This window comes from Cydia splendana, chromosome 26 (genome assembly GCF_910591565.1).
Source record: "Cydia splendana chromosome 26, ilCydSple1.2, whole genome shotgun sequence".
Lineage (NCBI taxonomy): Eukaryota > Metazoa > Arthropoda > Insecta > Lepidoptera > Tortricidae > Cydia > Cydia splendana.
Window position 1 is genome coordinate 9,397,405 of NC_085985.1, and position 14,566 is coordinate 9,411,970.

General features: G+C 38.6%; 1 protein-coding gene across 1 annotated transcript in view; it reads right to left on the bottom strand.

Moving 5' to 3' along the window:
• Positions 1-11,569, bottom strand: part of LOC134803585 (uncharacterized) — a 44,372-nt gene extending 32,803 nt beyond the window's left edge. The window contains exons 1-2 of the mRNA XM_063776386.1: positions 11,425-11,569; positions 8,507-8,585 (exon numbers count right to left, since the gene is read on the bottom strand). Coding sequence (XP_063632456.1) covers positions 8,507-8,577 — 71 coding nt within the window. The 5' untranslated portion in view covers positions 8,578-8,585; positions 11,425-11,569. The remainder of the gene's footprint in view (positions 1-8,506; positions 8,586-11,424) is intronic.
• Positions 11,570-14,566: the final 2,997 nt, after the last annotated feature.

Consider the following 14,566-nt stretch of genomic DNA (forward strand, 5'->3'; position numbering starts at 1 on the left):
ATATCATCTTTCGGGCCAGAAATGTCGTTCAAAAATAGTTTTAAAATAACTACATTTTTAAAGGATAAATAAATAACAAAACACAAAACAACACGCGAAGTACAAAACGCGAGAGTTTAAAGTGTTATAAATCATCTAGGTAGGTAGGTATGTCGCTAATACATAAATTAAGTCAGGAACTCAGTATGTATTGAGTTAATTGTGTTGTTATGATAATTCATCAGCATTAAATAGTCTATTAATTTTGTTGTTTCAGTAACAAGTATAGTTAATATGTATATCAGTCAGTAACAAGTATAATAACAAAAGAACAGAACATATGCATATGTGGGTTAAGCAGATAAGACACTAATGACAAACGTGGCGTTAATGAGATAATTTAATAGCTACTTTAGATAACGATGAAGGTCATGCTAATAGATGACTCAAGCTATCGTAAAATGGGGTGAGTAGGTGCAAAACTGACATTCAAACCTCGATAACATTTTATTTTTACATATGCAAACTGAATGGTGTATATAATAAGTGTTCCGGACGTTTGTATTTTATTTTGGGTAGTTCCATTTCATAACTTTGACGATAAACAGGAAATCCTACCTCACCCCGTGGTCCCTCGTATTTGGGGTGAATTGGGTTTTCATACAAAGATGATTTTGGAAATTGTTGGATCGATTTTTTTTATTATGAGTATTACTATAGCTCCATTTTGAATAAATACATTATTTTTGCAGCAGTAACCTTAAAATACCATCTCACCCCCATTTCATCTCTTCTCTCCCCATTCATAACCCAACTCTCCCCGCGAACCCTACTCACCCCATTTTACGGTAATTATCTTTATCGACTCTACTTTTCTTAATACAGTCACCTAGTTTTTATTAAGTTGATTGTTGGTTCTGGAAACTGTGGAGAGCAGTGCAGAGTGTTCATCGGGAAGAAGATTGCAGCTACATATGTATAACACGTGAAGGCTCGGTACGAAGCGCAACTCGAGAAGTAACGCCCGACTACCAGACTTAATACTCTTAATATTTAGCGTTAAACTTGCGTTTATTTATGGCCTGACGTTTCGAACGTGACGTTACGTTTGTGGTGGTTCGTTACATTGGTGGTGGTTTGCGGTCTGCATGTAACCACGAAGTCCACGAACGTAACGTCACTTTCGAAACGTCAGGCCATAAATAAACGTAACTTTTACGCGATTACGTCCCGTATTCGTTTTAAAATTATGAGTGAAAATCGTGTTAGTTTATATCAATATGTTGGGGACTTTGCAGTTTGCTGTTGATGAAGTATACTCGTAACTTTAAAACCGCATGATTTGTTTTAATAAAAATATGCCTATGGTGACATTTCCACGCTGACGCTGAGCTGGCAAAATCGGTGAAGAAAATTTGATTTGACTCTATTCGACAGCTCTGATGTGGCTGTTCTGAGGTTTGAGACGGGGCTAGACAGAAGAAAACATAATGCAGGGGGCCGATTTTTGAATTTCGACCGCTCGAATTCGTTCAATAATTTCTCCACTACTAGGCATTTAAATTCTACTAATAGAATTAAAAACGAGTGGCCAATACCAATTCCAAATTTGTATCGCTAGTTTTTCAAAAATTAGCATTTCGACGTTTTCCACCGATTTTCGAGTAATGAAATCGAGCAATCGAAATTCAAAAATCACCCCCAGGATACGTATATCTTAACTAATTACATAGCTTAATAATATTAAGAGCGCTCTTACAAGAAAAGTCGAAATAACGCAAAATTGATGATACTAGTCGACGAAATTCAGGATTTTGTGCTCATTATTAGAAACAATGAGTACTTGTTCCAGGAAAAGGGTCTTCTTATCTTTTTAAATATCGTTGTAAATATTAGAAAAAGGACTTATTAAATTAGTAATGATTTTTTTTCTGATGGTCGTTTCCGAAAAACCCCGTGAAGCACTGAATGGCAAGCTCTTATTTGGAAATGTTGAGAAGTTTACTCTGCTAAACCTGGCTATTTTGTATTACTAATACCCTGTACTTTAGGCATATCAAACGATATTTTTCCTACACACCTTTGAGAAAGAGAAAATCAAAGTAAAACGAACTCAATTTTCTCTCCGAAACAAGTGTCAATTCCTACGAAAATCTACTTAATATCGAAGTAATTTTCATACTCAAGCAATCTGCAACGTTTGCTTATACTGTTGGTATACATTAGTGTTTATGAAATTCTACTATAATTTTTTGGCAATTTTTTGAAAACTACTCTATATTACCGATGACGCGCGCTGCGCCAGCTCAGTGCCGCGGCAGAGCTTGTAGAGGCAGGACGTGTGTCGGTCGGCTCCGTACATTTTCAACGGCGACAACGAGATTTTTTATCATTGTGTGCGGCGGGCGCCGTGTAAAACGCTATACTGTGTGCGTGTAAACCGCAACGAGAGACTTTGATCCTAGCACTGTTTTTATAGTATTATAATTTATAATGGTACAGTTTAATAAACTACCGGACAGGATTAAAAATATTTGAAACGACCTGACATTCTATATGTATTAATTTTGACTCAAGATAGTACTCAGGGTCTGATGATGGAGCCGGAAGGTGGTCACCGGTACCAATCAACCATGCAACTAAACCACTTCGTGTTTAGGCTCGTTTTATTTATCTCAACAAGATCTTTGACACAAGATAGTACTCATGGTCTGATGATGGAGCCGGAAGGTGGTCACCGGTACCAATCAACCATGCAACTAAACCACTTCGTGTTTGGGCTCGTTTGATTCGTCTCAACAAGATCTTTGACACAAGATAGTACTCAGGGTCTGATGATGGAGCCGGAAGGTGGTCACCGGTACCAATCAACCATGCAACTAAACCACTTCGTGTTTAGGCTCGTTTTATTCATCTCAACAAGATCTTTGACACAAGATAGTACTCAGGGTCTGATGATGGAGCCGGAAGGTGGTCACCGGTACCAATCAACCATGCAACTAAACCACTTTGTGTTTGGGCTCGTTTGATTCGTCTCAACAAGATCTTTGACACAAGATAGTACTCAAGGTCTAATGATGGAGCCGGAATGTGGTCACCGGTACCAATCAACCATGCAACTAAACCACTTCGTGTTTGGGCTCGTTTGATTCGTCTCAACAAGATCTTTGACACAAGATAGTACTCAGGGTCTGATGATGGAGCCGGAAAGTGGTCACCGGTACCAATCAACCATGCAACTAAACCACTTCGTGCTTAGGCTCGTTCGATTCGTCGCAACAAGATCTTTGACAAAAGTTAGTACTCAGAGTCTGATGATGGAGCTGGACTGTGGCCACGGGTACCAGTCTACCATGTAACTGAACCACTTCGTGTTTGGGCTCGTTTGATTCGTCGCAACAAGATCTTTGACACAAGATACTACTCAGGGTCTGATGATGGAGCTCGAAGGTGGCGACGGGTACCAGTCTATCACGTAACTGAACCACTTCGTGTTTGGGCTACGTGTTTGGGCTTCGTGTTTGGGCATCGTGTGTGGGCTTCGTGTTTGGTGTATCACCTAGTGTCAAAGATCTTGTTGAGACGAATCAAACGAGCCTAAACACGATGTGGTTTAGTTGCATGGTTGATTGGTAATGGTGACCACCTTCCAGCTCCATCATCAGACCCTGAGTACTGTCTTGTGTCAAAGATCTTGTTGAGACGAATCAAACGAGCCCAAACACGAAGTTGTTTAGTTACACGATAGACTGGTACCCGTGGCCACCTTCCAGCTCCATCATCAGACCCTGTGTATCTTCAGTGTCAAAGATCTTGTTGAGACGAATCAAACGAGCCCAAACACGAAGTGGTTTAGTTACATGATAGACTGGTACCCGTGGCCACCTTCCAGCTCCATCATCAGACCCTGTGTATCTTCAGTGTCAAAGACACAGAACAACGCCTCTAGAAACCTAATATTGGCCATTTTGTTCGAGACGTAAATCACCAAACTGTGAGGTGCGGGAGGGGCGCTCACGGCATTGCGATTGGTCGTTTCAAACATGGCGCGCTGACACGTGCAAGCGTAAGGATGGGACATGTTCATTACACCTGCTGCTACCAGTGATATCGAAATTTATTGTGGTAAAATTGTTACAAGTAGTATACTTAGAGTAAACTTACTTAATAATTATATTGATTAATTTAATATTTCATTAAGTAATTTAACAATGTACCTGAAATTTTTACTTAACATGTTAGGGCATTTTTGTTTAAAGTACCCAGAACATGAATTTTAAAGTTTAGATTTTTTATATTATTTCCACTCAGAATCGCAATCTCTTTCGATACGAGAAAAAAGTGTCGCCAAAATCTCATACAATTATTTTCTTTTGTCCGTTTTATTAAGGTCATTGAAGGTTGTATTGAAAACATATTCAAATGGACCAATAATATATGCCTATTACAAATCAACTCCGAGTTCTCTCGCGCTTCTTTGAAGTTCATCATCAGGTCCATCTCGTGACATGAGACCTAACTGCTCACCTAGAGGATTCTAAAAAAACCATACAACATATGTCTATCACAAACCAACACCGAGTTCCCTCGAACTTTCTTTGAAGTTCATCATCAGGTCCATCTTGTGACATGAGATCTAACTGCTCACCTAGAGGATTCTAAAAAACCCATACAACATATGTCTATCACAGACCAACACCGAGTTCCCTCGAACTTCTTTGAAGTTCATCATCAGGTCCATCTCGTGACATGAGACCTAACTGCTCACCTAGAGGATTCTAAAAAACCCATACAACATATGTCTATCACAGACCAACACCGAGTTCCCTCGAACTTTTTTGAAGTTCATCATCAGGTCCATCTCGTGACATGAGACCTAACTGCTCACCTAGAGGATTCTAAAAAACCCATACAACATATGTCTATCACAAACCAACACCGAGTTCCCTCGCACTTCTTTGAAGTTCATCATCAGGTCCATCTCGTGACATGAGACCTAACTGCTTACCTAGAGGATTCTAAAAAACCCATACAACCTATGTCTATCACAAACCAACACCGAGTTCCCTCGCACTTCTTTGGAGTTCATCATCAGGTCCATCTCGTGACATGAGGCCTAACTGCTCACCTAGAGGATTCTAAATAACCCATACAACATATGTCTATCACAAACCAACACCGAGTTCCCTCGTAGGTACTTCTTTGAAGTTCATGATCAGGTCCACCTCGTGACATGCGGCCTAACTGCTCCGCTGGCCTAGAGGATTCTAAAAAAACTTACACAACATGTTACCTATATATTATGTCTAAAATGGTACAATACGGTATGACGAAGCACGAAGTTTCCGCAACTGAAAAACCATCATCGTCACATCACTAGTCGAAAGGGAAAGGGATAGCGCATTGCATTTTCAAGTTGACGAAAAGGGACGGACATACTTCGCCTCTGCTTCTGACCAGTATAAAATGAACCCCGCGGACAAGAAACGTTATTCAATGAAATAATGAATTTGACTTTCCTGTGGGATGTTTTTCCATCTGTTTCGTATGTAGATGTCTTAGATGACTTGCCACACCATTTTACGCTGCAATATCCCATGATTTCCCAATGAATTCAATAGTTTACGATTTATTTTCTTAGACTCGTGCACACTGCTAACAGGTCGTAACCTTGGGCGCAACTGATCGGAGCGGCGCGCGAACAATCTTATATTTGACCTATACACCATACGGGCGGTGACCGCGAGTCGTCCTATAAGCTCGGTCTATAGGGGTTGGTCTGTGGTCAAAGATCTTGTTGAGACGAATCAAACGAGCCTAATCATGTTACTACATGGTTGATTGGTATCCGTGACCACCTTAATCATCATCATTATCATCAGATCCTCAATACTAGTTCGTTTTTAAACCCTCGTTGATACAAACTTTACAACCTATAGGTACCAAATGCTATGACGAAACATGTAAATAAGCGAGTACCTATAATTTATTTCGAGTAATACTTATACCTTCATAAGTACGAGTATGGGGCTATTCATAAATTACGTCGTTTCAAATGGAAGGAGGGGGGGGGGGGGGTCTGGACATCGGATGATGGTAGTATGACGTAGGAGGAAACAGAGTCATCCGAAGCATGATTTTTGGATGATTTGAGGGGTGGGGGGGTCAAAAATCGTCAAAAATAGATGAAAAATTAATTTATGAACACTGCACACACTTACATTTGCACTGCATTTAGTATTTTCGTACTTACCAAATAACAGTTTTAGGACTTTAAAAGTTAAGCACAGTTAGTGTTGTTATGGTTGATTTCAATATGCTTCGCGAAGGATCAAGAATGTTTAATCCATCATTGTAGTGCGAGTGTGGTAGAAGGGATCGGCATACTGAGCTCGCACGGCCTGCCGCAGCGCGTAAAATACCTAAACTCGCTCAACGCCGAAATGTAATAGCGCTCTTAATAATCAGCATTGCGATACAGCGAGGAAATGCCGCCTATTCTTTGGTACAATGCCTGAGGGGCCTATTTTAGATTTAAGCTATAGTTATTAATTTCGCTGAATAGTACCACTGTATATTGTACCTATATATCTTGTATGTAAATAAATGATTTTTCACTTAATACTTACTGAGATTAAAATGCCTCTCATAGCAGATGTTTTAAGATAAAATAAAATAATATCCGCCTCAGAAATAAAATTCCGCAGAATGCCGCAAGGGCCACTCTTAGGACACATTTATTACATGTGTATACTAAAATAAAGCGAAAGCCACCGTTTTGCTACACAATCGTATGTGTATATGTAAGTCCGTAGAGACATACGTCCTTTGGCTACGTTGTGGCGGTTGGCATGGGTCCATAGCATGCGCGCTGTTGTTATTATGACTATAGAGGATTAGCCTCAAATATGTACTAAGATACTGTATCAAAAACAGCTAACGGAATGTGTGAGGTCACCATACAATAGGCGCAAATTACAGTGCAATTTTAAGGCCCGTCCAAACGGAATGATCAAATCGACCGATTTGATCAAAAAATACTCGTAAATTGGCGTCAACCTCATCTAGCGTTTACACAGACCTACACAATATAATCACCAATTTTAGATTCATCGTGACATTCGAGCGCACTTAATTAAAAAAATGCCTCTATACGCGCATACAGGCGTTGAAACTTGGCATTCTTGTGTTTGAACTCCAATTTTCATAATTTCATTTTTGTGTCCACGCCACCTGATTAAATTGTCAATTTAATTGTCAATTTAATCAGATTGGGCGAAAAATTGTCCCGCCTGGCCTTAAGACCTTACTGGCCGGTTCAGAGGCAGCGCGCTCAATGCGACGACAATGACAGAGGTCGACAACCCGACGCGCGCGCCGATAACACGTCACGTGTGGTATTATTAGTTAACACATATGTACATACATAAATATATATACTATAGCGTTATCACAGCATGCTCGAGTAATGTAAATACTACATATATAGTACCTAGGTATGTACCTACTTCATAACCTAATTCAGTAATTTGGATCATCCAGTCACAGTTCAGTCACAGAAGTAATCGGAGTAACAAAATATATGTAGTCAAAGTCTCTATTACGTTGTACTGACTTGTTAAGGCCTGCTTGTAGATTTTTTTCATATCTACACGGTGGCTAAAAAAATAACTGCATCCCCGTTGCCAGGGAGGTTTTGGGATTATACTGAGCAACTTTTAGTATGGGAGCAACCCCGAAATCGCGAAATTGAAATCATCTTCTTATCTGCGGTCGTGCACGCAAAGGGACGTTAAGTTGTGCCAACCCTAATAATTGCTCGGAGCAATGCTGAGCCGAACGGAGCCGAAAATGCCCGAGCGCCCTAGTTTCTGTGTTCTAGTGCAGTATGGCCCTGGGGTCAAAAAGTTTGGAAACCCCTGCCTTTTCATTTTAACCCTAAAAAGAGTTGCTGGTAAATTTCAATATTAATTTTAATTTTTAACAAGCAGAAACGTCTGCGAACGATGCTATTAAGCTTAGAATAAATTTAAAAGTGGAAAAAATTACCGTCTTGGGTGAGACCTGGACTCACGGCCTCTGGATCGATACTCCAGCGCTCTGCCATCTGAGCCACCAAGACCTCATCCGTAGCTGGCAAATCTTTCCACTATATGGGTCAAGGGGACCCTAGCGACACCTACCGTAAGAGTGTTACACTTCTTAAACGGCTATTACCATGAATCTAGTATTAAACTGGATTGGGCATGAGTGGTGGGGATAACTGACAGAACGGTATAGTCTTATGTATCTTTCAGTAGGAGTAGCAGCGAAAGCGCTATTATTGTTTGTCCGTGTCACAGTCTCACATATTTTTTGTTCCCCACCGTAAATTTAGTATGGATTATGGTGGGCAACAAATAAATTCGACCAATCACAGTGTCGCATTGCGTATGTTTTGTCCCTCACAGAGGCACGCGTAGACCACTTCTATAGGATCCTACCTTCTAAGGCTATTACCAATATTTAAATATGTATTGTTACTCACGCTAAAGCGATGAGGTACGGATGCAACTTGACTCCTCCGTCCTGCTCGTACACCTCGCCGGACACCGCCATCTTGTTTCCTGCAACACACATGAATTACAGGTAAATCAATACCGGCTTACATTGTCTCGAGTAGGGTTACCAGATGCCAGGAATTTTCCTTTGGAAGGAATTTTGGCCGTTTGTCAGGAATGCGGCCGGAATACGAAACTGTCAGGAATTTTAATGAATTAACAGTTTCTTTAATTATGTACCTAAAAACGCATAATTTTGAATGATATCAAATTTAAACAATATATTAAGCATAGCATACCATAGATATCGCTTACGACCCCCCATTAGCCCCCCCACCCCTCCCGACTCCGATATGAGGCGTTAGGAAAAATATTCGCAAATCAGGAATTTTGTCAGGGAATTCCAAATTTGGATCTGGTAACCCTATATAGTCTCGAGTATTTATATTGTGATTATTGAAGGTTGAGGTGTTAATGCAAATTCTTGGTATTCGGTATTAAAATCAACATTCTGAAATACATTCAAGTAACAATTAAACATAGGCAGAGAATAAAATCCATACTATATATAATATTAATTATAACGAACGTAACCGCTGAACCGATTTAGTTGAAATTTGGTATGGAGATAGTTTGAGCCCCGAGGAAGGATATAGGGTAGTTTTTATCACAGTAATCACCCTTTAAGGGGGTGAAAGGGGGGGGGGTGGAAGTTTGTACGGGGAATCGATAAAAAGCAGATTGGATAAAAAATAAGCTACCCAAATTACTCCACGTAGACGAAGTCGCGGGCAAATGCTAGTAAATAGGTAATAGAAAAGACACTTCCTAATACAAAACCGATGTTTGACAGCGATTCAGGGACGAATCTTGCTATCCCATGCTTATTTATGGCACTATCCCTTTCGGCTATTTAGTGTTGTCAAAATTAAAGTCCTTATCTTATCTGTGGTCGTGCACGCAAAGGGACGTCAAGTCGTGTCCTAATAATTGCTCGGAGCAATTCTGAGCCGAACGGAGCCGAGTTTGCCCGAAGTCAGGAGTGTCTCCCCACTGCTATATAGGTTGTCTACATGACTCCTGGGTTTGTAAGGCAACATTAAAACCAAAATCTGTTTACGATGTAACCTATATAGATAAGCAAGTATACTTAACAATAGACAAAGGATTAGCCGGTCGGGGCCAGCTACAAATCGAACGACTATACCTAGGTTTCAGCAGACTTGACGGAAGTCAATAGATTAGATAAGATGTTATAAACATTGTTTTTAGGTATTGGTATCAAGATTTTAGTTTCACGACTTTGTTATCGCGATAAATATAACTATATTTGTTTTTAGTACAATTTACGCACATATGTGGCATTATCTATGAAAAGGGACCTTATTGTCGATGGCGCTTACACCGCACAGTGTCGCGCGGCATTGTATTTATAGCTGGTCAAGCAAATCTTGTCAGTAAAAAAAGGCGCGAAATTCAAATTTTCTATGGGGCGATATCCCATCGCGCCTACATTTTTCAAATTTGCCGCCTTTTTCTACTGACAAGATCTGCTTGACCAAGTATATATCGTTAACAATGGCATAAGCGCCATCGACAATAAGGTCCCTTTTCATAGATAACGTCACATATGTTAGGTGTAACATCAATAAAGAAACATGTTGTTTATTATTAGTCAAAACAATAATAATATCGAAAACGTATTCAAAGTTAACTACTTTTGTTCAGATATATATGCGTCATTTAGTAACCAGTTTCCCTGGACTCGGAAACTGGTTACTAAATGACGCATATATAATATGTTTTGCTATATGCTAATGTTTTGTTGACATTTCGAATAAATATTTATACCAAAGATTTCATGACTGTATTTACTGGATTCTTTTTTAGTATACTTAAATTTTTTGCACAAAGAAATGAAATATTATGCTTTACTTTGGAAATTGTAAACACATTTTGGCATGTATGCCTTAGGGTGGAATACCACTATAGGTTTTTGTATGGAAGCCCCACTTAAATATTTATTTTATTCTGTTTTTAGTATTTGTTGTTATAGAGAATATAGCGGCAACAGAAATACATAATCTGTGAAAATTTCAACTTTCCAGCTATCACGGTTCATGAGATACAGCCTGGTGACAGACGGACAGTGGAGTCTTAGTAATAGGGTCCCGTTTTAACCCTTTGGGTTTTGGGTACGGAACCCTAATTAAAGGTATGAATCTTGTCAACGTATGATGTTTGGACCAGTCTGTCTAAAATAAGTTGGCTAGTGGGTGATTCTACAGTGTACAGTGTGCTGGGCCCATAACCTACTATTACGAATAACCGTTGCGGCAGTAAACTTTAGTGAAATAAGCTATATTTTTATATATTAACTGGTAAATATACTATGTACTATGTGTATTAACAGCTCATACCTACTACAACAAAGTTACACATCTTTTTGTTACACATTTTTGTTGTTTTCAAGCAAATGGTACCACATTGTCGCTTGCACTAAGGACGCTCTGACAGGCTATTCGTATAAAGATACAAGCGAATCCATATGGTAAGCGTCAAAGTGGTACCTTTTGATTGAAAACGTCACATTAGTTTGCATTGGTTTGTATGCTTTTCAACCAAAGCGAATGAAAAGTCTGAATGCTTGGTATGGAATCCAGAGGAAGGCCACCCAATACTTTTTACCCGATTACGGCGAAGCAAAAAGCAAGGTTATGCTTTATCTAATACCTATAATACTACCTACTTATTCATACTTGCCGAAAATTACCAATCATTACATAATAGCCATTACCAAATCTAATTATGTAAATAATCCCTATTAAAAAGTTACGTATGACTAAAGTCTTCCTAAACACTGCCTTAGTCAACGCAACAAATATTAAATCTTATAGGAACTCACCTTTACATTATGTGCATTCCAATTTCAAACGACATATATTCCACAACCATAAACAAAAGACACAGTAAAGAAATAATTAACTGAATAGTTTGTAAAAAGAACACCGTTTCGAATTTGTTCCGAGGTTTGAAAATGGAACGCACGGCCGAACGCTGCGCAGTTTCGCGGGAAACTGGCGCGTTTTGTGTTGTTTAGAAACTTTAGAATGTTGCCAGCGCGTTCGATTGATTTCCGTTTATAGATTTTAGGTGTGCATTTTCCAGGAATTATTCTATGTCTATATAAAGGTTTTCTACGCACTTCACCGATAATTGCATATGATTTGCTATTCGATTTAATTCGTTGTACCTACTTAGTCAAATAGTCAGCAATTATTTGAATCGCCTTTTAGCTAATGTCATATTGCTATAAGTAATTGAACGACTATGGTGGTACTTCCACGCCTATCGCTTTCCCAGTACGTTTTAATTAAACTTTTTGATAATACATGTTACTACCCCTCTCATACAACTTATTACTATTTTATTCATTAAGAAATCAAATGTATGGATGAGCACTCGCTAAGCTTATTTATTTCTTTGTGCTCTAGTATAGGTTCTTGGCAGTCGTTATACGTCACTTGTTCACCATAAATAAATTTATTCTTTAATATAGCCTATATTTATACAAAACCATGAATAACACAAATAGATGGTCAAGCAAATCGTGCCAGTAGAAAAAGGCGCGAAATTCAAATTTGCTTAGAGATGATATCCCTTCACGCCTATATTTTTCAAATTTGCCGCCTTTTTCTACTGACAAGATCTGCTTGACCAACTATAATATTCATGACATTATTGTTACCGAACTCAAGAAAATATCCTAAGCTGGCAACACAGAGTATAGCAAGGCAAACTTATCATCGCTATTGGACAAAATAGGAACTAAACACACATAGTAATCTTCAGAGACGATAGATAGACACTAGCGCCACACTTGACCGCAAAATTAAAGTTGTTGAAATTCTTATTTGAAAATTTGTATGCACTTATATTTATATGTAAGAAAACTTAATTAAATTGATGGAAAGATCAAATCACAGCTCTAAATTGTTAACTTTTACGTTTTAAATAAACTAAAACGTAACAGTTTCCGACACAAATCAGTCAATCAGCTCCAATAATCGACATTTTCAACCATAATGTCATAGCAATAAAGTTGACAGCAATGTGTCGAATATTGGGTCTTAACATGTCGATTATTGGGGTGTAGGTATACATTATCTAATTCTATAATTTGATAATTTATTCGTAGGTACAGTCAGCAGCAGAAGTTGCTAAGCGGGCGAGGTGTTCAAAATTACCTGGACACGCTCTTATTCTCTTAACAATAAAGTCACGTCAAGATCATTTTGAACACCTCGCCCGCTTAGCAACTTCTGCTGCTGACTGTACAGGCACAGGCAAGTACGGTCTGAGGTCGTAAGCCTTTTGCCATTTAGAACAAAGGCATTTGTGTACTCACCGATACAGGCGATACACTTTATCTACATTCCTGTGAGTCAGTTACAGTTTGGACTCTGTATTAATGAGTAATAACTAATAACAATTGCTATCAATTAGTAGGTACCTACATTCGAATTAAGAAGGAATATGTATTAGATTAGGTATGTACCTATATTACCTATATCCCACAACAAACAGACAGTATAACTACAAAATAAACATATATCGCAAGCCGTTATTATTGAGTATAATATATTAGGGGAATCATTTATACAACAACAGGAAAATTGAAATAAAATGTAGTTCATTAGTTTTATAATCGCGCCATCTATTGTCTTCTTGGTGAACTACGTGCACAGCTGTACTAGGTTAGTTGACTGGTTTTGTAAAGAATTCCGTTTATTTTCTTGATTTTACTTAATAAATAATATAAAATTATAAAATAAAATAATATTCTATTTAATATTTTAAATTAATTTTAACAGTCTTACTTTAAATTTATTTAATTAAAAAACATAATGATATAAAAAATGGGACGTGACCTTGAAGCGTTGACATATGATGAACAATGTTGCCAGTAAAAGAAGACTGACCCTTACTATGAGTTGGACGTGAGATTCGTGAGAAGTACTAAATACAATACAAATACTCTTGCACACCCATCTTGTTAGTAGAAAAAGGTGGCAAATTAAAAAATGTAGGTGCGAAGAGTTGACTTCTCAAAGAAAATTTGAAATACGCGCCTTCTTCTACTGACAAAATTGGTGAGGTTGAGTATAATGACTCAACTATATTATTATTGATGAGTATACCTGAACCAGAAAATACTTAGTTATGACTAAGCTCCGCTCTCTAAGAGATCTCTTTCTCGCTCTCACTTATGGGTGCAGCGCACCAGGGTCGCGGTGCGGTGCGGTAGTGTGTTACGGTAATAAGGGGTCATCCATTAATTACGTCACACGTTTAGGGGGAGGGAGGGGGTCAAGAAAATGTGACATATTGTGACATGGGGGAGGGGGGAGACACAAACTTTGTGACGTCACTTTAACTTCATCAGTAACCGAATTTTTTTTTTAAATTATTTTATTCGCTGTACATTTAAATAACAAGTTTTTAAAACGATAATCGTTTTTATTCTTTTAATTTTCTTTCCTAAGCAGTTTTGGGTTATAAAATTACTAATATTTATATCGTCAAAAATATTTTGATAAAATATTAATAATACTTAGGTACTTACTTAATTCGATTTGGCGATTTCGTAGAAAAAATGTGACGTCACACTAGGGGGGAGGGGTTTGCCAAATGTGACCAAATGTGACAAGGGGGGGGGGAGGGGTCAAAAAACCTAGAAATTCGTGTGAAGTAATTAATGGATGACCCCTAAGATAAGGATCCGCTATTTGCTGTGTGTATGATTTTATCTGTAATGCTGGATGTACACACTCGTCGAGAGCCTCTAGCCTCGCATGGAGTCTCGGCTCCGGTCTGAGGGCCTACCGCGAATAGCGAAGCAATTTGCGTACTTCGGTGTTCGCGGTAGTTCCTTAGACTGCTCAACTTCTCAGTTAGTAAGTATACCTAAAGTAAAGCCTTAACACACGCTAAGGCCGTATCCTAAAGATAACACAAATCACTAAGTGAATCTAAAGAAGGAAGAG